Source organism: Cololabis saira, chromosome 14, assembly GCF_033807715.1.
Source record: "Cololabis saira isolate AMF1-May2022 chromosome 14, fColSai1.1, whole genome shotgun sequence".
Classification (NCBI taxonomy): Eukaryota; Metazoa; Chordata; class Actinopteri; order Beloniformes; family Belonidae; genus Cololabis; species Cololabis saira.
The window spans coordinates 6,456,031-6,480,517 of NC_084600.1; the positions used below are offsets into that span (position 1 = coordinate 6,456,031).

The window sequence follows — 24,487 nt, forward strand, 5'->3', positions numbered from 1 at the left end:
TATAAATACCATCAGTTCCTGCAGAAGACCCTTATCTGCCTTCATGTATTTGAGCCAAATAGAAATAAGTGTTATTGGTTCCCTGCAGTTTGTTTTTCCAAAAGTCATGTTTCTTTTAGTTCGTCTGGACGCACACCCACGCACATTCAATAACCCATTTTATTCAGTTAAGAAGAAAAAAATCCAGTGAGATATTCATTTATGTATCCCAAAAAAATGTGGACTTCCAGCTTTGGCCCGGTTGTGAAGATCCCTGGCGGCACATGGATTCATGCTTCTAATCAGGAAACTTACCATTCTTTTCATTAAAAACAGGTCTTCTATTCACTGAGGTCAGTGTGTATGAATAATAAACCCACCAGACACAAAGGATACTGGTATTTTTCTTGTACTCTTAGTCCCTTCATCATAGGCAGCAGACATGAGGTATGCATTGGATTTGAAGACATTAAAATGACACAAGCTGCAGGAAAAGGCCTGAAAAGCACCTGTCCGTCACACTGCTGGCCCGGGGTGCACGTTGGGCACAGTGTGACTTGTGCAGAGACGCAGCGGTAAGCAGGACTGACAGACACTCGGCACAGGTCACAGCTTGTTTTTATTTTCAATTCAAACCAAGAGAGCAGGAACAAGGCTGCACACCGATAAATTACACCAGGTATCGATACAATTAGGAACATCACAATATTTCATTGAAGCGCTCTTAACAACAGATCTAAAAAATAATCATTATAACAGTACACAAACCAAATCTGACTTCAGTTGAAGCCCATTTATGAACATAACAGCACACGAGGCGCGTTTCCATTACTGCTAGATTTGCGCAAAAACCGAATATTGAAAAAGAAATCCTGTAATGGAAACTGCCAAAAACTGCCAAATATCAAATAAACCTTTTAATGCTTCTAGGGAGTGGTTTTTCAGGCGATTCAAAGTGATGTAGGCGGTCAGTCTAAAATAATCAAAATGTAGTTTCCGGCTGTTTTTGGCCTCATTAATATGATGTAGCTGTGCTAAAACACTACTTAATCATTACACATCACATAAGAGCTTTTATTCTTAATAAGAAAAGCTCTTTGAATGATCGCCTGCTAGCTTCATCATCTGGCTATTTTCTCACCAGCTGAGGAGCGATCGCAATAATTTATCAAAGACTAAAGATGTTGCAGCCCATTTTTTTCAAAATGTTGTTTCGAAGAGTCTTGGAGGTAAAGATACTTTCAGAGATTCAATTTTCTTTTGCGCAAAAGTGTAAATGGAAACGCGACTCAGGGGAAAATAAGAGGTTTGGCAAGAGGTGGTGCACAATTTCTCCTTTCCCATCTGCTGTAATGTGTTTAATGAAACTACAAGACTGGCAGCTGAAGCAATATGCAAGTAGTTCACGTGAAAGAATTGTAGATCTATTCAAAATACAAAGAAAAACTTGCTACTACAAAGCATACGCACAAAACTAGCTCGAATGCACAACTGTTTGTACAGCTCGGGTCACCTGGGGATCTGTATGGCACAATACATTAAAAATGTCATTACACGGGAGCTATCAAACAGATAAGATGAACACATTCATTCCCTCTGCGTCTACGTAGATGTTGAAATGTGGAGTTTGAAAATGCGTTACAGCAGTAAATATAGAAGGAGTGACCCCGACATGGGAAACGTTTGGCAGGTGTGATCGTAAAAAAGATGCAACTACGGTATAAACACTTAGAATAATGACTGGTGCTCGCGAGAGTCTCGCTGAGAGTAAACACGAAATCCAGCTTTAATGCTGTGGTTTTGTAGAAAGAGGTGGAATCACGTACAAAACACCCACACGTCACGGAAAGAAATACGTGTATTATGAGAGTCAGTGAAGAAGGTGGGCATGAGTGGGCCCATGTGTGAGGAGGAAGGATACGATGCCCCTCAGTAGGAGGACGAGCATACAAATGGGCAGACGATGTATTCAGAGAACGACCTAGCATATGCTTGTATGTGTTGATGTCTGCATGCATGCCTTCACTCTACACTAATAAGTAGCTGTAATGCTTATTTTTATTCATTTTTTAATTTATTTCTGTTCCAAATAGTCACGGACATGTGTGAGTGCTTCAGTGTGAGTCTTTATCTACCTCGGCCTGTATCTACCTTGTCTCGCCTGTACCTACGTGTGTGTTTCCACCCCGGAACCGCGCGGCTAACTCAGTGGCCCTCGCCGCTCGGGGGTTTGCCTTCGTGCCCCGGCGCCGCCGCGCCGCCACCGCCGCCGGGCAGCCAGGGGGAGACGGAGTGCGAGGTGGTCTGCTTGGCCATGCTGTAGTGGCTGATCACGGTGTAGAAGCGGCCCCGGGAGTTGGCGTCCTGAGCAGCGTAGTACGCCTCCAGGGAGGCCGGGATGCACCGCTTGTGCTGCGGGAAGAGCGAGAGGGAGAGTCAGGCTGATGTGAGGGTTGTTTTATGGCTAATGTGCTGCGTGTAGCATTGATTTTCCTGCCAAACAAGTTCCACAGACAATACACAATTTATAAGAGTGACAGCAAGTAAGCAAGGGCAGCAACAAAGACCCACATCTCAGGATACTCCATCTTTAACCTTGGGTAGGAGCCCCTTTTGAATTCAGAACTGCCTTAATTCTTCGTAGCAAGGATTCACCAGGCTATTGTATGTGTGTAGTGTTTGGGGCCTTGCTTCCAGTTGCGAGTTATCCAATCAGAAAGTGCATTTTACATGCGCATGAGCTGGTCATGGCCAGGCCCGTGCGTGTGTGTGGAAACGTGTGGCTGATGAGGTCAGTGGTTCTCAGGAAACCTTGAAAGTGTATCTTTTAGAGATGTGGGGGGTCGGGTTAGGCTGCTCAATAACCTTGAGAATCCAGTTGGAGCCTGTCGGCAAAGTCTAACAGAACAAAAGATGAGGAGGAGGATGCGGTTGGAGCAGTTAATCTGTACAAAGGTTATACAAGCACACGGTCACACTATACATGTCTAAAACAGATGTCGAGTATAAACTTATATAAACAGTCTCGCTTTGACACTTATGGTAATGACTAGCTCTTAAAACACAAACAACAACAAAAACAGATGAATAAAAACTGTCAGGGATGACTTACTTTCCCCATTTAGGGCATTTTAATGATGGGTTATTCATAGGGGAAAAAAAGCAGATTTCGTTTAGTCCACTTAAAATAATTGGGAGGATAAGATACCAAAGACTTGCCATAATTTCATCTAAATTTGGACTTGACTGATTTCTTACACAGTGCTCTATAGGCCTTCATTTTGTTTGTTTTTTCCCCTCTTTAACTTCTTAATTAGACTAAAAAAGTAATCAAATTTAGGACCAATCCCTTTTCCTTGCCATTACACGCAAATAGTGATAAATAAAGTATTTACAGTACTTTCATTTCCCCCCAAAGTAACTGAAGATGTGAGATAACGGCTTAGCTCCGCATTATTTGCAAGACCTGATAGTGCCTTATGTTCCTGGCAGAGCTCTCCGCTCTCAGAGTGCAGGTTTACTCGTAGTTCCTAGAGTATCTAAATGTAGATTTGGAGGGCGGGCGTTCTGCTATCAGGCACCATTACTATGGAACCAACTTCCAATCTGGGTTAAGGAGGCTGACACCACCTCCACGTTTAAAACTAAACTTAAAACCTTTCTGTTTAGTAAAGCCTATAGTTAGTGTTTAGTAAACCTCTAGCTGGTGTTGGTAAATCTCTAGGTAGTGTAAACTCTAGTGTGTTAGAGTCGCTCCTGTAGTTTCTTGTGCTGGCGTACCCGCCAGATGGCTGCTGTTATTGTGGCAAGGAGGCGACATCGCCAAAATCAAAGAATACGCAGAGAGAGCGTCTTTATTCTGCTGCATGCTATTTTAAAAATGGTTGCACAAGTTTTATTAAAGGCCACTTTTTCTTTAGTTCTTCGCCTTATATCTTGGCACCTTCTTTTAACCTCATCTGCCGTTCTTTTTGTCTTACCAACTGCATTTATTCTATCGCAGATTTTCTCCCATATTGCGTTTCTTTTGGTAATGTTTAAATTTCTTTGCTGTAGTTCATGAATGCGTTTATTTGTCTCTTCCACTAATATCTCTAACTCCAACTCGTCAAATTTCATTTTGCGCTTGCGACTATCCTTCTTTCCATCCAGACTCTCCATGGCGCAAACCGTAAGACACGCAACACCTCATTTAAATACTGCTGTTTGCACCTGTTATCAATTGCGCAAGCATTCTTAGTTGATCACCCGCAAAACACACAACAGCACGTGCAAACTTTTTCAGTGCACACGCAATTTAGTACTCTTTATTTAGGATCTTAGTAAATCAGGCCCTTAGTGGTAACAAAATATGGACCAGAAGTCTATTTGGCTCACAAAGCACAATTCTCCTAAAGGAGGATCCCTGAGTAATGCAACATTGAAGAATCTGAGAAATCGAGGAGAGAGGGCTGTTAGTACAAATTTATACTTTTTAAAATATGTTTAGTGTGACCAAGTACTCGTACAACCTTCATACAGATTAACCCTCCAACTGCATCCTCTTTTGTCTTTTATTCTTTGTTGGGATCAGCAGAAGACCGGCTCAAACTGGATTCTCAAGGTTACTGAGCAACTCAATTAAGGTTGAAGAAACCAGCTTAGGAAGATTTGAGCTTTATGACGTGGTTATCTTGGTGGAAGTGGCATCAGAAGATGGAAATAACACACTCATCTCCACTTCACATAGTATGGTAATCCTCTCCTAGCAGTATAACATTTATGTTGTATCCATAAAAAATTATAATTGTTTGGGAAAAAACTAGAGAATAAATTTTTCAGATAGGAGGTTTTTGCATTTCTGCCATGGAACCTACAGTATGTAGGGTGTGGTATTTAAATTATGTTCACGTGGACCTAAGGGGGCCCTAAATGAGCCAACAAAAGTCCCCTGCAGTTTTACACCAGCTTCTGAACAATGAATAGGGTAAGATATTTAATAATATATCAGACACAAACTAGAAACAATTTTAAAATCAAATTGAGAGAAACAACGTTGTTATTCTTTCTATCTGTAAGTGAAGACTGCCTTGAGAAACAGGCTGCAGGGAGGGGGGGGGGTCACGTTGCAGTTGTATGCTGCTGAGCATCAACGGGCCACCTCTTGAAGAATCTCCATAAAACGGAGCCTCAGAGCCGTTTTACAAAAAAAAAACAGAAAAATCCAATGTTCTGAGCCCGGGGGCAAACTTTGCCACTGATTCTCTGTAAAGAAATTGTTTCTATTGTTTTTGTTTTTATTTAACTTTATTGTTCTATTTTTTTAGTTTTTAGTTTTACATTCAGCCTCGAAAATGCCATTTTCTACTGGCCAGTCAATACACAGTTTGGGACAGTAAAATCTGGTTGTGGAGTGTCATTTCTTTACGCTGCAACGACTCCCTGGAGAGCCTGCTCCTGCTGCTGCAAAAATCCTAGAGGAAACACAGCATACATACATATATACATATATATAGGTATATAAATCTGCCTGTGCTGTGTTGCAATAGTATCTACCTACATAATAATAATTATGATGATGACAATAATATTAAAGCAACAGACATGGAGTCTGCGGTGGAAGCAGGGGGGGGGGGGGGGTCGGGGGGGGGGGGGGGGGGGGGGGGGTGGTTGTAAATGGCAACAGCGAGCCTGCAGAGTGAGACATCCTAAAGTATCTGAGGTACAACTACCTCTCATACAGGTCTCAGAACAAGCTGCAGTAACTGGAATGAACCACGTAGACGCTCACACTGCAGAGATTGTCTGTCTCAGCTAATTCCCAGGTGTCGTTTCTTTAAAAAAAAAATATATATATATATATATCCATATCTTTGAAAAATCCAACATGGGAATATGAAATGGGGACAAAGAAAAAGGCACTCAGCCTCTTTTCCCTGAGGCTGACACAACATGTACAGCTCCCGATGGGAGTATACAAAGGGAAAGTGGATTCAGATGACTGGTGGATGTGCATGACAGACTTTTTACCGTCTGCACAGAAGTGCATTTACATACTTGAATGTATTACTGCAATATCACCCTATCGTAAAGGAAAGTGTGCATAAGTATTTCTATCCGCACTTTTGCAGCTCGTGTGCATGTGGCACAGCTTATAATAACTCTACAGACTGCAGGCTGGAACCAGATTTATTCCACCTTAAAGACAAGATTTGTCAAGAGAGGCAGACTTCCAAGGTGATCTTACAAGGTTATGTACAGTGAATCTTCAAAGTATCACCGGAGAAGAGTGCTAGTCTGTATGCATCCCACACACTTTACACCATCGGGTTTCTGCAGCAGCGAGCTGAATACGGATGGAACCAGGAGACGCTTCCGTTCATGCACTCGCCATGTGCACCTGAAATACATCATAATGTGCTTATTATGTTCAGGTTAATTTTATAATCTTTCCATAAAAGTGCACTCAGCTAATAACTTCTGAGAGCATATTTAATGGACTCTTGTTCTTTGGTCTTAGTGTTAGGAAAGAAACCTTAACAATTCAATTCAATTCAATTCAATTTTATTTATATAGCGTCTAATACAACAGAGTTGTCTCTAGACGCTTTACAGAGACCCATACCCAGAACATGACCCCCGAGCAGTTATTACATAAACAATGGCAGGTAAAAACTCCCCTAGTGGGAGAAAAACCTTAAGCCAAACAGTGGCAAGGAAAAACTCCCCTTTAGGAGGGAAGAAACCTTGAGCAGGACCAGGCTCATCAGGGGGGACCCTCCTGCCGAGGGCCAGACTGGTGGGTCAGGGACGGCAACAGCACAGCAGGCAGGTGGAAGCAGCAACGGGATGACCGGGGGTGGGGACCGCAGGCCAGCACACAGCTCCCGAAGCTCCGGCCCAATCAGCAAGTCCCAGGTTGGGGTGCAGGGTCAGGAAAAGACTTGTGCTCCGTAATGCAAGCTACAAGCCACCCACGGCCACCTGCAGGACAAAAGAGAGAAAAGGGAGGAGAAGGGGGGGCCAGCAACGGGATGACCAGGGGTGGGGACCGCAGGCCAGCACGCAGCTCCCGAAGCTCCGGCCCAATCATCAAGTCCCAGGTTGGGGTGCAGGGTCGGGGAAAGGTTGAGAAGGGGCAGGGCCAGGGAGAGGAGTCTTGAGTGACGAACATTCTCCCCCGCCCAAAAGGGGCCGTTACCCTGCCCCCCTCACTCCCACACTGCAGGTTCCGGTGTCCGGCAAAGGATGCTGCAACATGGACAAAAGAGAGAAAAGGGAGGAGAAGGGGGGGCCAGCACAAGAAACCACAGGAGCGACTCTGACACACTAAAAGTTTACACTACCTAAAGATTTACCAACACCAGCTAGAGGTTTACTAAACACTAACTATAGGCTTTACTAAACAGAAATGTTTTAAGTTTAGTTTTAAAGGTGGAGGTGGTGTCAGCCCCCTTAACCCAGATTGGAAGTTGGTTCCATAGTAGTGGCGCCTGATAGCAGAACGCCCGCCCTCCAAATCTACATTTAGATACTCTAGGAACTACGAGTAAACCTGCACTCTGAGAACGGAGAGCTCTGACAGGAACATAAGGCACTATCAGGTCTTGCAAATAATGCGGAGCTAAGCCGTTTTGGGCTTTATACGCAAGTAATAAAATTTTAAATTGGATTCTGAATTTTACGGGTAACCAATGGAGCGACGCTAACACTGGAGAGACGTGGTCTCTCCTGCTGATTCCTGTCAGCACTCGTGCTGCTGCATTTCGGATCAGCTGGAGCCCATTCAGCAAATTACTTGGACATCCTGCTAACAACACATTACAGTAATCTAGTCTAGAAGATACAAACGCATGAACTAGTTTTTCTGCATCACTCTGTGAGAGGATTTTCCTAATCTTTGCAATATTACGGAGATGGAAAAAGGCTATTTTACAAACCTGATTGACATATGGTTTAAACGACAAATCCTGATCGAAAATAACACCAAGATTTCTCACAGTTGCACTGGAAGCCATCGCAACACCATCTAATCCCTTCCTAAGATGCTCTGGACCAAGAATGATAACCTCTGTTTTATCTGAATTTAGAAGCAGGAAATTTCTGGACATCCAGTCCTTGATGTCCCTAAGACATGCCTGAAGTTTAACTAACGGTTCTGTTTCATCCGGCTTCATAGACAAATAGAGCTGCGTATCATCAGCATAACAATGAAATTGTATGCCGTGATTCTGGATTATACTTCCCAACGGCTGCATGTATAAACTGAACAAGATTGGCCCTAGCACTGACATTAGATTTGATGACACTCGTCTGACCAAATCTGTGATTTTATTGATTAATGTCTGTCTATCAGGCCTCGTTAGCCTCTGCTTCAAACACGACCCCTGAAACAGAAGTAGGCCGGGAATACTGTTCCTCTTTTCCCATAGGACACTGAACTCACCTTTGCTTCTTTTTTTAGGCAGGTGAGAAAGCAAAGGAGGACACAGTGAAGGGCAGATAGAACTCAGCGCCTTGATTAAAGGTCCCACACTTTGCATTTTTGATCCCTTTTCACATTGATCGAGCGCCACAAGAAGGTTGTTTTACTCTGATCCCGACTCCAAAACTCTTAGCCTGCGAGCTTAAATCTTCTCTCTCTTTGTGCTTGGGTGAGCAGAGTGTTTGGCCTTCCCCTCCCTCCTCACGCTGGCTCTGCTGGTATTGGTTCCCAGATGAATCACCACGGCCCTGCCAGTCACGTGCCGCAGCGACAGAGACAATTGGAGGATGTTTCTCTGTGAGCCGAGTCACGTCTGGGGGTCCGGGGAGATACAGGCCCGGCCCCCGTTCACCTACACCTGGAGTTTAGGGGACCCTTGCTCTCTCAACACGTCCATTCACTGCTCAATCAACTGTAAACATCTTGACAGATACACAGGCTGAAAACTATATTACAGTTTAAGTCAAATATCAACCTTCAAAAGTCAGAAAAGGCCTCATATGAAACTTTTAAAGACACTTCAGCATGGTTGACTGACATAACTTAGCGGATAAATCCACAAAAAGTCATTAATTATATACATAATTGTGGGTGGGCCTGAAGATGCTCTATATGCCAGTCTGACGCCAGTATCTGACCCATGGAAGGGAAGACGTTCTTAATGATAATACAGAGTTTCTTGATGTTCGTTTGACACCTGAGGGGTATTCCAGGAAGCAGGTTTAGTGAAAATCCTGAGTTTGTTAAGCCTGAGATCAGGGAAATCCAGAGTTTTCAGTTCCAGAAAGCGAGTTAACTCAAGCTCTGAGTCAGTTACTATGGCAACTGAGCCTGTGAACCTAACCTGCTCGGTAGCAGGTTTACTTCAATAAAGCCTGAGTTTCTCTCTGTCTCCTCCCTCAGTGGCGTCAATTCAGCCAATGGGGCAAGCGGCAGAGAGAGCAGAAAAAGCATATCTAACAAACGCAACGTATTTTATTCACTATGTCAGTGCAACAATATCACTGGGACATCCCAGTTTAACTTCAAACAGTTAAAGTCCAAATGCAAAAAGGAGAAGACAGAAAGAGAGGGAGAGAGTAAAAAAACAGTCAAATATTTCCCTTAAACAGATTTATAAGAGGGTAGGGGGATTTGATATCTTACCTTAAAATGAATTTGCATTATTAATCCATCAGTGGCTAACAGCCTCGTAGAAACACTTAAATGTTAAATGAATACTGCATTCAAACCTACACATTGACTGCAGCAACTTTCCCCCACGCCATTTCTCTCCTCGTGTTTCGTGTTTTTTTTCTGAAATATGCTCTCATACTCGCCATACGCACGTATTAACACTTCTAACTCCAGTGGCGTGAAGTGTGTGGATCTTCAGATGCAAACTAATGTTTCCTCAAAGGGATTTTGTAAATTGAAATGTTAAATAAAGTTTAAAAAGAAAAAAGAAAAAGTATGTCGCTCTTTTGTTGTCGCCGGTTGCCATGGTGAATCCTTGTTTCAGGGCTCTACTGATGATGGCTTTTTAACTCGAGCTTAACAAACTCAGAGTTGATTGAACTAACTCATATCCGCTGTTCTGAAACCGAAAACTCAGACTTTCCTATCTCAGGTTAAGTCAACTCAGAGTTCAGGTTTAAACTCGGAATTTGTTGAACCTGCTTCCTGGAATACCCCTCTGGAGGCTTGTGATTAGCTCTCAAAACTCCAGGGAATCAAACAGAAACGCTGAGGAGAGGATGCAGGATGGACTGATGCCGGTCTAAGCATCGTGGAGATGACCAGTCACAGGGACTTCTGGGTAACGGGGAGGCCGGCTACCTTTATTTTTTTATTTTTTTTATTTTTACGGCAAACACACTAACATGTCGAAGTAAATAATTAAATATTTAATCTCTCCAAGTCTTGGTGAAGTCAAGCGTTTACCTAATGAGTGCCACTTGCTTGTTGTAACCCTTTTTGCTGATCTTTTTTCAACACTGATATAAAATGCATATTTAAATTAATTTTTTACATATATATTTCTAATAAGAAGAAGATTGTTGCATTTCTGTTCTTTTCAGTCCCGTAACCGCATGTGACTTGGCTTCTGTTTCAGCCGTCTGGGCCTGTGTTTGTGTGGCGTCTCCAGTACTCGAGTTGTAAAAGAAAATCAGGGGGATGGTGGATTTTATCATATGGGGACAGATAATTTGTGCTGATTACAAATAATATAATATATTACAAATAATAGCAGTGACCAAAACAGCTGCAGAAATACTGCAGGAATGACATAGCAGCAGTTAAATGCAGCCTTCTGTAAGCTTTAAATATCCACTGGGCTTACATCAAATACATCAAAACACAACAATAAAAAACACTTTTCTGAACTTATCAATATGACTCTGTCCTTCACAGGATAAGTAACATGGATCACTGCAAAAACTCAAAATCTTAACAAGAATATTTGTCTTATTTCAAGTTCAAATGTCTCATTTTAGTAAAAAAATCTCATTACACTTAAAGCAAGACTCATCACTGGAAAAAACAACAATTTTCACCTGTTTCAAGTAGATTTTCACTTGAAAAAGTAGAAAAATCTGATTTGTTTGCTTGTAATAAGAAGATAAAGATAATAAGAAGATAAATCTTGTCCCACTGGCAGATTTTCCTACTTATTTCAAGTGAAAATTTACCTGAAAAAGGTGAAAATTGTCACATTTTTCTGGTGTTATTTTTCTGGTGATGACTCTAAATGTTGAAATAGCAGTAAAACCACATTCATTGATGAAATTACATAAGGGATGGAAAGGAGGGATGGCAGTTTTACAGGGGGGATGATTTGGACCGTTTTTATTTCAGGGGGGGGTGCCATCCCCCCTCACCCCCCTCATCCCCCCTCATCCCCCCTCATCTCCAGTACTGGGCGTCTCACCTGAGACACGTCTACCTGAGACACGTCTACCTGCTAATAACAGCTGCTGTAGCAGTATACTGTTGTACACACCCTACAAAGTGTGTGATTTTGAAAGAAACACCCCACTGCAACACTAGAACTCCAAAGGAGAAATTAAAAGGCGCTGACTTTTTGGAAGTAGAAACGTTTCTGCTCTGCCTCCTTGATTAAAACAGCCAGATAGACTGTTCCATTTAAAACCTGACAGACTGTGTTCCACATCATTTCTCTCTTTTTTTATTTTATACACAGAATGAAGGAACCGGAACTTGCATTCATTATTTTTACATTTGTCAAGAAATTATAAATAAGTCGACTCGACACGAGAAAGTAAACACAACACATGACTCGGTAATGAAAATCAACCTTAGCCGGAGGCCGACTTAACTACACACAAGCTGTTTTTGAACCTTTGGTACATCCAGCTGCTGCGGTGACTTATTAAGGCTGTAAATAGATTTGGTGTTAAGCTGTGAAATAAAATGAAGGGGCGCTTAAGGGTCTTACCTTGTAAATAAATCCATCTGGGCAGGCGTGGTCGTAGGTGAAGGCTTTATAGACCACCAGGAACACGATGCAGGCGAGGAAGGCCAAGGCCAGGATGATCAGGATCGTCACCTGCAGGGAGAACAAACGCTGGGTCAATGAACGTGTGCGTTTGTCTGAGCGACTGCTGTCAGAACCAACGGTAAGACTGAGGACACAGGCCAACGGCTCCTCCAGGCAACGTGTCCTGTTGAGTTACGTGATGAATGACTCAAGTTGCGGGCTGTTAAAAGCTACCTGTCTCCCACAAACACAGCGCCGCGTGGATAAAAAGCCTTCAGATAAAAATCGAGGATCTGGACAAATACCAATGATCATCACAAACCGGACTGTAAGGTATGAAACTCAATTCACAACAGCCAATCATGACACAGTCTGAAGGAACCCATTCATCCACATCTGGAAACAACGACATAACTCAAATGATTGCTGATCATGATCAACTGGGACTGAGAACATTTCAATTCAATTCAATTCAATTCAATTTTATTTATATAGCGTCTAATACAACAGAGTTGTCTCTAGACGCTTTCCAGAGACCCATACCCAGAACATGACCCCCGAGCAGTTATTACATAAACAATGGCAGGTAAAAACTCCCCTAGTGGGAGAAAAACCTTAAGCCAAACAGTGGCAAGAAAAACTCCCCTTTAGGAGGGAAGAAACCTTGAGCAGGACCTGGATCATCAGGGGGGACCCTCCTGCCGAGGGCCGGACTGGTGGGTCAGGGACGGCAACAACACAGCAGGCAGGTGGAAGCAGCAACGGGATGACCAGGGGTGGGGACCGCAGGCCAGCACGCAGCTCCCGAAGCTCCGGCCCAATCAGCAAGTCCCAGGTTGGGGTGCAGGGTCAGGGAAAGACTTGTGCTCCGTAATGCAAGCTACAAGCCACCCACGACCACCTGCAGGACATTTCAATACACTGACCATAATTCACTGGACTTGGAAAATGATATAGACCCGGATAATCATTTCTTCTCCAACATTAATAACGACTGCTACTACCACACCAACGAACAGTATAATCAGACCATTAAATCGGATAACAAGTAATCAATAATCCATTTCAATAGCAGAAGCCTGTATGCAAACTTCAACAATATCAAGGAATATCTAAGTCCATTCACAAAACCATTCAAAATCATTGCCACATCTGAAACATGGATCAACACTAATAAAGGAATGGATTGTGAACTGGATGGGTATGAATTCAACTATATGAATAGAAAGAATAAGACTGGAGGAGGAGTGGCTGTGTATGTGGATAAAAACTTTAACTATAAGGTGGTAGATAGCATGACAACGGTGATTGATAATGTATTAGACTGCATAAAAATTGAAATCTGTAAAGAAAAAAAGAAAAATGTGATAATTAGCTGCATATATAGAGCACCAGGCTCTAGTATTGAAGTGTTTAAGAGCTGGATAGAAGAAATGTTTTCAAAAACTAATCAAAAAGTTATTTTCATCTGTGGTGATCTCAATGTTGATCTGCTAAATCCAAACAAGCCCTAAATGATTGATGAATTTATTAACACAATGTATAGCATGAGCATATACCCAAAAATCACCAGGCCCAGTAGAATCACACCCCACTGTGCTACTTTGATTGATAATACATTCACCAATGACATTGAAAAACATTGAAAAACAGGACAGTCAGAGAGGTTAATCAGAATAACTTTGATATCTGTCTGCACATCTTTGTCAGAGTCCTCCGCTGTCCCTCCGTGCAGCATTTCTGTGTAACCGCCCGATCTGTGGCGAGATCTCTGCTTCATCCTTGCAGGGAGACGGTTAGATTTGGCATTACAGCAAAGTGGAGGGTAGCGCGGCGATAAGAGCCTCTCGAGCGCTGGCCCTGACCAAATGCTCTGCAGAAAATGGCACAAACTAACGTTTTCCGGTACACGGAGCTGTGAAATGATATCAGCCTTTATTTGAATGTTCACTTGTACAAAATCAAAATAATTAAAACAGTGTGAAGAAATGTTTATCATCCAGAAAAAAAAACAGAGCCGACCTAAAATGAAGGCAATTATTCATTTTCTTCCTACATGCTGATGCAAATGTATAGTTGAATGTGTGAAATATTAAATTCCGTGGCGGGCAACACACTGCTGTTATGAAGAATATTAACATATAAAAGGGCCTGTTTCCTCCTACTTCCTACATAACAACCGAACTGGTGCTTCTGAGTGAGCATTTAATTAGAATTATGCAAATTGAGCACAAAGGATAGCTGAAGGTAAGTGTCGTGCCTATACATGCGCCTGCTGAAAAATAACAGTACAGTCAGATTGATGAAAAATACAATCTCCCATGCTGGAGGAATCTTTCCAATCCACCATGTTCAATTCTTGACTGCTATTAAACTATTCCCGATTACTGCTCCATGTACAATCTGTCACTGCGAGATGTCAGGGCAATTACGCACGCGCGTGATCATCGGTCTCCATCAGCGTTGTATGGGTGGACCGGGACGGCCGAGTGACTGTTTACTCGAGTCAACCGGGGGACAGGACCTTCACATCTCCTCACATCACAGCCGTGAAAGGGTTGCATTTAATGTCACCGTGACACGCCTTCTCCGCTCTGGAAGATGCTGCATGACTGATTAAGACCCCCTCGCCTGCTTTTTCCCACCCTTTTGAATTGCTGAATGAATGGTCTTATTAGGAAGAGGGATTACAGTAAAACTCTTCATTTCAAGAAGGAAACGAAGCAAGAGTTGCCTGCATGTGGACTTTGAGTGGACGCATGAAATGAAGATTCTGGCTGCCAATAACTGAGGAAATTACACTATTGTGTGCTCCTTAAATAGAGGAAATTACCATTTCCATCCGTCTGTTTGAAGTGTTAGTAAACAGTCATTCAGTAATATTGACTCAATCAAATTTCCTCTTAAAGAATAATTATCTGGTCCCTTTACAGTGATCTCAAAGTTAGATTATGAAACGGATTAAGGGGATTAAACCCTTTACTGCTCAAGCACGCTTCACACTCCAAAGCAAGAGTTCACAAGAACACACTCTGCCCTTTCTAATAGAAATAATCGCCATAAAATCCTTATTGATGCAGCCGTGGCCATGTGCTGTCTAAATTCATTAAAAATCCATCCTGACCTTTCTCTATTATTCATAATCTGGCCAATCTCAGCTGTAAACCTTAGGAGGGCGTTGGGGTAACAGTCGAGCTCCGTTATAACGAATCTCTTCACGTGTGACATCAAAATCACAGTTTTAATCTTCTGCGTTGCTGAAGTGTGCAGCCGCCGTCGGCGCGTACTATCAGCCTTCCCAGGAAAGAATACATTTCAGTTTGATACAAATAATGGAAATGTGATCTTTTAGTTGGTGCAAAATTATCATCTTTCCTCTCCGTCTTTCCATACATTTTGGTAAAATAAAGCCATTAGCAGAGCACTGTTGGCCCTTTAACAGCATTATCACCGCCAACACAACCCTCATGTTGCTGGCAGATAAGGAAGTGTTTGTACTGGACGCAGGTAGAAGCGCGGCGTGTTGTTTCAGTTTGGAGAAAGAACAATATGCTGAAAACAAGGTTTGGCTTCAGCTTGACTAAGTGCACGGCAGGTAATTGTGCCCTTTGGGCTGTAATCGTTTCAATGAATCCAGGGAAGACTGAAAGAAAATCTCTTGATTCTATTCAAGCAGAAATAAAAAGATTCAAGCTGCAGAGAGAAAAAGTGTCTGTTGTTGTTGCTGTGGTTTTGTCCACATGTAAAGAGATAATTGCGTATGAATCTACAGGGCCTGCTTTCTGGCTTGTGCTTTTTTACTAATGCGCTGCACTGATCACTGTTTGGCTTAAGGCTTTTCTCCCACTAAGGGAGTTTTTACCTGCCATTGTTTATATAATAATTGCTCGGGGGTTTATGTTTATGTTTATGTTTATGTTTATGTTTATGTTTATGTTCATGTTCTGGATCTCTGGAAAGCGTCTAGAGACAACATCTGTTGTATTAGACGCTATATAAATAAAATTGAATTGAATTGAATTGAATCAGTAATATTGGAGCTGACTTTACTTCGACACCAAGAACCCTGAATATTACAAGATATGAATCAAATTGATAGTGATATCCAAACAGCAGTTGAAGTAGATTTCATGTTCGGAGCATGTCAAACTCTGAGTATGGGAACATTTTTATTCTTGCCATATCCCAGATTGTGAATATTGTACCAATACTGCCTGCAGCCATGTTTCAAATCCTACAAATTATTTCAGCAGTCTGCTTATATCATTATATCATTCATGGCCCATAGCTTGACTCACCATACCCAGGACAGTTCAGTGCAGTGTCCCTAACTCTACAGGACTGTCTCAGAAAATTAGAATATTGTGATAAAGTTCTTTATTTTCTGTAATGCAATTACAAAAACAAAAATGTCATATATTCTGGATTCATTACAAATCAACTGAAATATCTCAAGCCTTTTATTATTTTAATATTGCTGATTATGGCTTACAGTTTAAGATTCCCAGAATATTCTAATATTTTGAGATAGGATATTTGAGTTTTCTTAAGCTGTAAGCCATGATCAGCAATATTAAAATAATAAAAGGCTTGCAATATTTCAGTTGATTTGTAATGAATCCAGAATGTATGACATGTTTGCATTACAGAAAATAAAGGACTTTATCACAATATTCTAATTTTCTGAGACAGTCCGGTATACTACATATAAAAACAACATTTAGCAAAATAAACATGCTACAATTAAGATATTTCAAACCTACGTTTCAAGTTAAGGATCTGAATTGTGAATGCAGATCTTTCTATTTATCATCCTCACCTGGAGTTTTCTACAGCAAGAGCTAGTGAGAAACCTGCTGCAGAGAGATGCCTGTTTGTTGCAACTGTCCTGAGCAGGTATGAGACATAATAAACCAGCAGCCCATCAGGAGGAAGATGAGGAGCATGAACAGCTTTAGTTCCCACAGATCAAACTTAAACTTTGTGAAACATCTAACTAAAAGAAACGGAGCTCAATGATGTTGAATGTTTGGGTCAATATTGGCCTGAAACTGTTAATTGTTTGAGAGGATGACTTTAAACGTCACATATTCTCATCAATAGGGAAAACCCCGTCACTGAAGCGTCTGCATAAGCTAGATGTTTCATCTAACTGAAGAGTCATAACTTACACCACCTGCTGATTCTCTCTGACTCTCAGTTGAAAATAATCCAGCACGAGTGGGATGTTTTCCACAAAAATACATTCCCCTTTTATTTATTGATAACTCTGTGGTGCATCTCAGGTTCAGAGGCATCTTCTAAATGGCTTCTCCGCAGCCTGTTTCACCACCGTTTGACATATGCTTTGTCTTTCTCCCTCTCCCTTTCCTTTCCTTTTTTAAAGCCGTGCTGTTAAAATGCAACACACCACCCACACGCTCGGCGCTGTAAGTTGACAAGGCCATACGGGGGAGCAGACACCTCCTCGCCATTAGTGCAGGAACAGAGGAGAGGAGAGGAGCATCTCTCTGCCAGGGAGGGGGACAAAACACAGGTGGGGGGTGATGGGAGAGAAAAATGGCTCTAATAAAAACTGATGATAGAGTGACAGAGTGAACAAAGTGAGAAATAAAAGAAGGGATGACAATGGCAATAACACGGCGAGCAGAAGGCCGACAGAGGGGGATGATGGAGATCCAGGGGCAGATAGAAAATCTCTCCAAATGTTTTCATTCATCCTGTTTTATGCCTCTGTGATGAATTGTCCTTCTCCTTCAATGCGCCACTTCTTATTGGATTATTTTCTGCTCAGTTGTTATCGCTTGTGCTGCATGTATGAAAAAATGCATTAAAAGAGCCACTAATGTATAAAAGGGATATTTAAATGTTTTATGGAGGCTGTATTATCACATGCCTTTTTGGCATGTTTGTTGGTAATGAAATTATTGAACCGTATGACCCAAAAACAAAATAAAAAAAAGCTTAAATGTCACTGAACAGACCAGATTCCTTCCTGACTCATTCATACTAGACATAACAGCAATCACACTTTATTTTTCAGTCGCTATGAGGCCTGATAAAATTGTTTGAATGATGTATAGTCTGAGAATATTTACAATTTTTCCACTATTTTCTTCTAAATGTCTGATTAAAAAGATTCACACTTGGGGGCGGGACCGATCTGATCCAGTACCGGTGTCGAGGCTGATACTTACATAACCCATTGATCGGTGTTGTGCGTCGCCCATATGCCCATGTGAACTCTGAACTTATAAATGTATATGAACATTTTGTGAATGTGTATATTCAACTTTGAAACTGCTCAGCTGAAAATCGGCTGTAATGTGCCTCCAAAAATGGCCACCTTGCCATGAACTACAACCCCCAGCATGCCTTGCGTGGGGGGGTGGCGCCTACAAGCGGCGCGCATCCAATCGCAATGAGGCACCGATGACGTCACCGCAGCGCGCGTAGGATCAAAACGCAGCGCTGCTCGTTCATCTCTCTTTTTCTCCTTCATTCAACTGGCGGGTCAGCACGTCCTTTGGCTCCGGGCCGAAGGGACCACGACCTTCCCCCCCTAAAGGGGGGGATAAGAGGAGAGATCCGCCGCGTGCTCCAGCCGCAGGATCCGAGGACCCACGGCGCGGACCGCGCGCTGCATCCCTCTCTCCTTTTTCCTCTCTCTTCCTACAACATCTCGTCCTGGAACAGCTGGATCTTTTTGGCTCCGGGCCAAAGATCCCATCTCCTTTTCTCCCCCCGGCTGGGGGGAGGTGTAAGGCCCGCATCGGATCGGGCCGCTCCGTTGGACCTGCGGTCCACGGAGGCTCCGACCTCTCACTAAACTCTGTTCCTCTTTAAGTTTTGCAGATCCGAGCTCCCGACGCCCACGCGCTCCCGGCAATCAGATCGGGACACAGCTGCGACTGAACGCTCCGACTGAAGCCCCCCTCCCCGCTCCGAACCTCTGTCTGCTGACCGCGCAGGGATCGGGACGGACGGCTGGCGTCTCGCCCGGCGTGAGCTCTCCCGGGGCCTGGACGGCCGCGCGTCGGCGACCGGCGAGCAGGGAAGCACGGCAGGAGAGACCGGTCCCCCACCGCGCTTAGGAATGCGTGTGAGCCTCCGTTGGTCCGGAACCACGGCCCGGCACGAGGCGGCCCCGCCGCTGTCTAATCCGTTTCAGGGGAGGGGACGGGACGTTAGAACCTGACTGCGAAACCCCAGCAGGACCGCGAACCCAGTCGACAAAACCCGCAGGCACCCGGTCCGGATCCCAGAGGAGACGTGAGCCCGTGAGCAGCAGATCAGTAGGACTAAGCGGTTCAGAACTGTGTGAAGTCAGGATCCCTGGTTGTCAGTAACTTAAGAACGTTTTCAGAGCTAAATCTGTGTTCAGAGCTGAGATTACATTATCATCATGACTGTTGTCATTAATTTGTAGTCACCACTTTCTGCTAGTCATTCATGTTTTAAAGCGCTGTTTTCTGCCGTAGTCACGTTTAAAACACCGGGAGTAACATCCGGTCTAGATCTGCACGTGGCTTAAAGAGGGTTCCGCCATCTTTAAATAGGGCAGCCATCTTTATGCAGCCACAGTGTTTTAAACCGTACATGTTCGTTGATACCATGTTTATTATTGCATTTGATTCTTTTCTTTTCATTCCATGCATTTAACTGTCATTTCATTTTTATTGATTGTTGTTTTTCCAGTTAGTTAATGGTTTTATAATACTTAAGTTCTGCCATCAGGATTTATTCGGGGTGTTACGTTACCATCTTTTGACACCTATATGTAAATAAATTCTGATTGATTTTTAATGAGTGGTTTCTGTTATTTCATACAAGATTTGGTCACGAACTGATTGTTTGAGAGAGCCAGAGCTCGAATTGCACTCCTTCAATTGTTATTCTGGAAGTGATAGTAAGATTTGCTGTTATGCAGGATAATCCTAATCATATGAGACTGATTTTCTGCTGTTTAGTTATCATTTTTCCCTGGATTAAGGCCCCGGGGTGGTGCCCCTACGAGAATTATTATCATTTTGATAATTCAATTTGATAAATAGTCGACTTTATTAATTATTAATAATTCTTTAATAGAATTATCATTAGCCTTCGATAACTGATCAGCTTAGCTACCTGTGTGGCACAACATTGGCAATAACAATAATCGCAATAACAACACTGAACGGAAAAAAAAACAACTTTGGTTCAAATTCAAACCTTTAAGATTTCACCGGTAAATAGTTCTACTTGATATGTCCTGTTCAGATAAAGCACTGTTGTTTTTATTTTGAGGTGTTGGATGATATAGACTTGTCTTTATCTACTGTTTTTGCTCTTTTATTTCCAATATTGATTTTTAAAACAACAACCCACTCCTGAACTTGACAACACAATCGGTTATCGAGAGCTATATATCGCAATCGGATTGTAACTTTAAAAAGTGGTAAACTTTGTTTATGTTACCTTTGCTTTGGGTAAAATGATAGAGATATACTTAAATAACCACAGAAATACATAGAAAATATTAAGCCATTAAATCGTATATCATGGTAAAGTATGGCCATTGGTAACATTTGCTTTAGATGAATACTGAAACCGTTTTCTTATTTCGCCTTTGAATTTCCAAAAGTATTTTAATTCTACATTTGTAGTGGGACATCATAAAAATGAAAATAACTTGGTAATACAACTTCAGAACATATGTGATGTTCTTTGCAGTTAGATGAAACTACAGTATATACCATATATGTAAAAGTAAAAGTAAATAGACGAACTAAGTTGGGGATCATTTACCAAATTAGATTTTTTTTTTTTAATTAACTCAATCAATCAGTTACCATATCAGCATACATCCAAAATGTTGTATCCATAGAGCTCAACAATGTGTCCCCTGACAAACAGTTTAGGCATACTAAAACTGAACTGAAGGATAGGGCGATCTGTTGATTTTCTCGGGTCATGCTGCCTCTGGTTCGTGTGACTTTTAAAAACGGAACAGCAGTGATAATGCCGGCACAAGGCTCCATGTCCCATCAGGTAAAATCTCAGACTGACGTAGACTATATGCTAATGGTACATTAACATATTGTGATGGCTGTTCATGTAACCTTAAGACAGTGACTACGTTTACATGCAGTCAAAATTTGGGTTATTGCTAATATTCCGGTTACTGAAACATTCAGAATATTACGTTTACATGGTAATTAATCATTCAGGATATCTGGATCAAACCAGCGACGCACGGAGAACGACAAATGCTGCTTTGTGCAACTTTTCTATCACCTTCTTTTAAATCTGTCTATCCCGGTACTTTCTACCGTCTACAAATGCAGAAATGTTCATATCCTTCATTACATTTATGAAGTGATTAGTCTCCTCCTGGTCTTGGTTTCTCCGTGTTTATAAGGACTTCCTGGACTCAAAAGACCAGGATTCCTTGTGAACAGAGCATGTGCAGAAAACAGATTCCTGTTCCGTTTGATGGGGATATTCCGTTTGGCGTTTACATGACCCAATATTCAGGTTTTAAAAGGAGTAACCCAGGGCTCATATTGGGGTTTTTAAAAACCGGAATATAAGCAAATTCTGGTTATTCAAAGGGGTTATTGGTGTTTACATGGCCGTGCAAATTCGGGTTATTGCCAATATTTGGGTTTTAAAAGGGTTATTGATGCATGGTGTTGGGCCGCACCCAGTGATCATGTGGACTTTTATAAATGAATATTTTGTGATTTTGAGGACCTGTAAAACCAGACTTTGCCCCTTCTTCCTGAAGTCCTGCGACCCCCTGCTGCTAACTCCTGGTTATCTCGGCCTGGGTCGAGATAGCCCGTTTACGACCCCACTGCATGGCCGGAGATCAAAACAAGGACCCAGCAGGGTTTCTGCCAGGGAAAACAGACTTCCTTGGGGTTTTATGACACCTAAGCAGGGGTCGGGATGCAGCGGAGCGCAAAACCAGACCTCAAAATGGTACTGCTTCTTTGAACCCCCCCTTTTCCGCTTTAATGTGCCTCATAAAATGGCGCCGTTGCCTGAACTACCACCCCCAGCATGCCTTGCGGGGGGGGGGGGTGGCGCCTGACAAGCGGCGCGCATCCAATCACAAACGAGGCACCGCTGACGTCATCGCAGCGCGCAGAGATACAAAACTCCGTGCTGCACCGAGACTTTCTCTCTTCTCTTCCGACCAACCTTCCGTCCTGAGCAGCTGGACCTTTGGCTGTGGGCCAAAGATCACATCTCCTCCTCCCCCCCTGGGAGGGGGGAGAGAAGATCCAGCGGAGCGTTGCTCCACGGCCGGCCCATGCTCTGCATGCCCTTGCCCCAGCTTGGCCTGGAGATCCGCTGCGGTCACGGAGCGAGGCAGCGCTCCGGCCCTCCTGCTCCTTTTAACCTTTTCTCTGCTTGAGTTCCCTTAGCCCGGAAGCCAGATTCTTCCAGATCCGTGAGCCCGCGCCTTGGTGGAAGACGGCGACGGCCCTGATTCCAGTGGACTGTCCTCGCACGCCTGGAGGCGCGTCAAGCGGCTCCGTGATCGGAGAGACCTGCCCGGCTGTGAGACGCAGAAAGACTGCATCTCTTTTCAAAGGAGGAACGTGGAGAGCAAGCTGAGCAGCTGCCCGCCCCGGGGAACCCCTGCAGGATCGTCCTGCCCGTGGGGTCTCCACAGGACTGAGCCGAGCCGAGCCGCATGGTGGAGCCGAGAGAAACGAGGCCGCATCGGACTGGAACCTCGACAGAGCCCGCAGCCCAGATCCAGAATCCAGAGGAGACGTGAGGTGGCGTGTGGGCGATCAGTCAGTTAGAACGGTGTAAAGCTGAACTTATGTTTAATGAGATTACTGTATGCGTATTACTGTACGTTATCATTATTGTGTTCTTTATCATCTTTTTTATTATCACATTTGATTCTTTTCTTTTCATTCCATGCATTTAACGTTTATGTTTCATTTTATTGATTGTTGTGTTTTCTAGTTAATTAATTGTTTTATGGATACTTAAGCCATTTCTGCCATCAGATTTATTTGGGTGTTGCGTTTATCATCTTTTGACACCCGTATGTAAATAAATTCTGATTGATTTCTTTATGAGTGGTTGTGTTATTTCATGCAAGATTTGGTCACAAATTGATTTGTTTAAGCAGAGCCTAGTGTTCGGACATCACGCCTTCACTGTTATTCTGTAAGATTTGCTGTTCTGCAGGATAATTCAAATCATAATGAGACTGATTTTCTGCTGTTAGTTATCGAATCCCACCGGAAGTAAGGCCCCGGCGGTGGTGCCCCTACGAGAATTATCATTTTTGATAATACAATTTGATAAATAGTCAACTTTATTAATTATTAATAATTCTTTAATAGAATTATCATTAGCCTTGATAACTGGACAGCCAAGCTACCTATGAGTTGCACAACATAAATGGCGCCCCAGCGTGAGGCTCTCTCGAAACGATATTTGTGACCAGTTTGTATGAAATAACAGAACATTAATTTTGATCGGGAAAGAAAATATTTTTATTTTTCTTCCCCCCTCATTATCTGATTCCTACGATTTTAAAACCTCCCGGTTCTAATGGCAACCTCGCCTCACTAAGGGTTGGTCGCTTTGTTAAGTTCTTTAATTTTATTAATTTGAACTTTTATTTTTCATCACACGATTATTAATCTTGTGATTGATTTCCTCTGCAACCTTACTTCACTGAAGGTAATGCTACTGCTTCACTGAAGGTAATGGTTGGGTTTGCTTTAAGTTCTGTTAATTTTATTAACCTGAACTTTTTCTACCACTCAATTTTTGTGAATCTGTTTGAGTAATTTCCTTTTGCAACCAGGTTCCATGGAAACTAATGGTTGGCGCGCTGTAAGTTCCTGATTTTTATTAATCTGAACTTTTATTGATGGATCACTATTTTATTAATCTCTGATTAATCCCCTTTTGCAACCATACTTAACTGAAGGTAATGGTTGACTTAATTTCTTTAATTCTATTAATTGAACTGTTGCTGATTACCCCATGTGAGTTATTAATCTTCTCAGATTAATCTCTACTGTGTTTTAAGTTGAATCTTTAATTTAAAGTTATTTAAAGATTCCTCCCTTTTTATTCACTTTATTAATTCCTTTCAGTTGGTTCTTGCTTCTAAGGTTATAACCAATACCCCAGTCTCTCAGGGTTTGTTATCGGTTTAATTTCTTCTAATCTGGGTGATAACGTGAGCTGACTTCGTTAATAAGTGTAATCTCTTGCCAGAATCCCAAGCGAAGCGCTGGGGCCTGGACCGTGAGCTGAGGTGTGGTTATTAATGGCAGAGAGCTCATCGCAGTGGACGGAGAACCAGCAGAGGTGGACATGCAGGCTGATAGAGATCGACCGACAGGCAAGTCTGTTCTTAGGCTGGACCCAAAAGTGGTGAGCCCGGTCATCTCATCCCCTGAGCCCCCTGGTCAGACGCCACCATGAGTAAGCCAAAAATTAATTACCCGAAAGGAGCTGCGGCCCTTCCCAGTTTTCACTGTTACTGACGCTGAAGAAGCAGCTCAGCGTTTTCTTAAAGTAAACCAGAGGAG

General features: G+C 42.7%; 1 protein-coding gene across 1 annotated transcript in view; it reads right to left on the reverse strand.

Annotated features, from left to right (window-relative positions):
* Positions 1-588: 588 nt before the first annotated feature.
* Positions 589-24,487, reverse strand: part of nsg2 (neuronal vesicle trafficking associated 2) — an 89,463-nt gene continuing 65,564 nt past the window's right edge. The window contains exons 4-5 of the mRNA XM_061739478.1: positions 11,883-11,993; positions 589-2,391 (exon numbers count right to left, since the gene is read on the reverse strand). Of these exons, the coding sequence (XP_061595462.1) occupies positions 2,185-2,391; positions 11,883-11,993 (318 nt within the window). The 3' untranslated portion in view covers positions 589-2,184. The remainder of the gene's footprint in view (positions 2,392-11,882; positions 11,994-24,487) is intronic.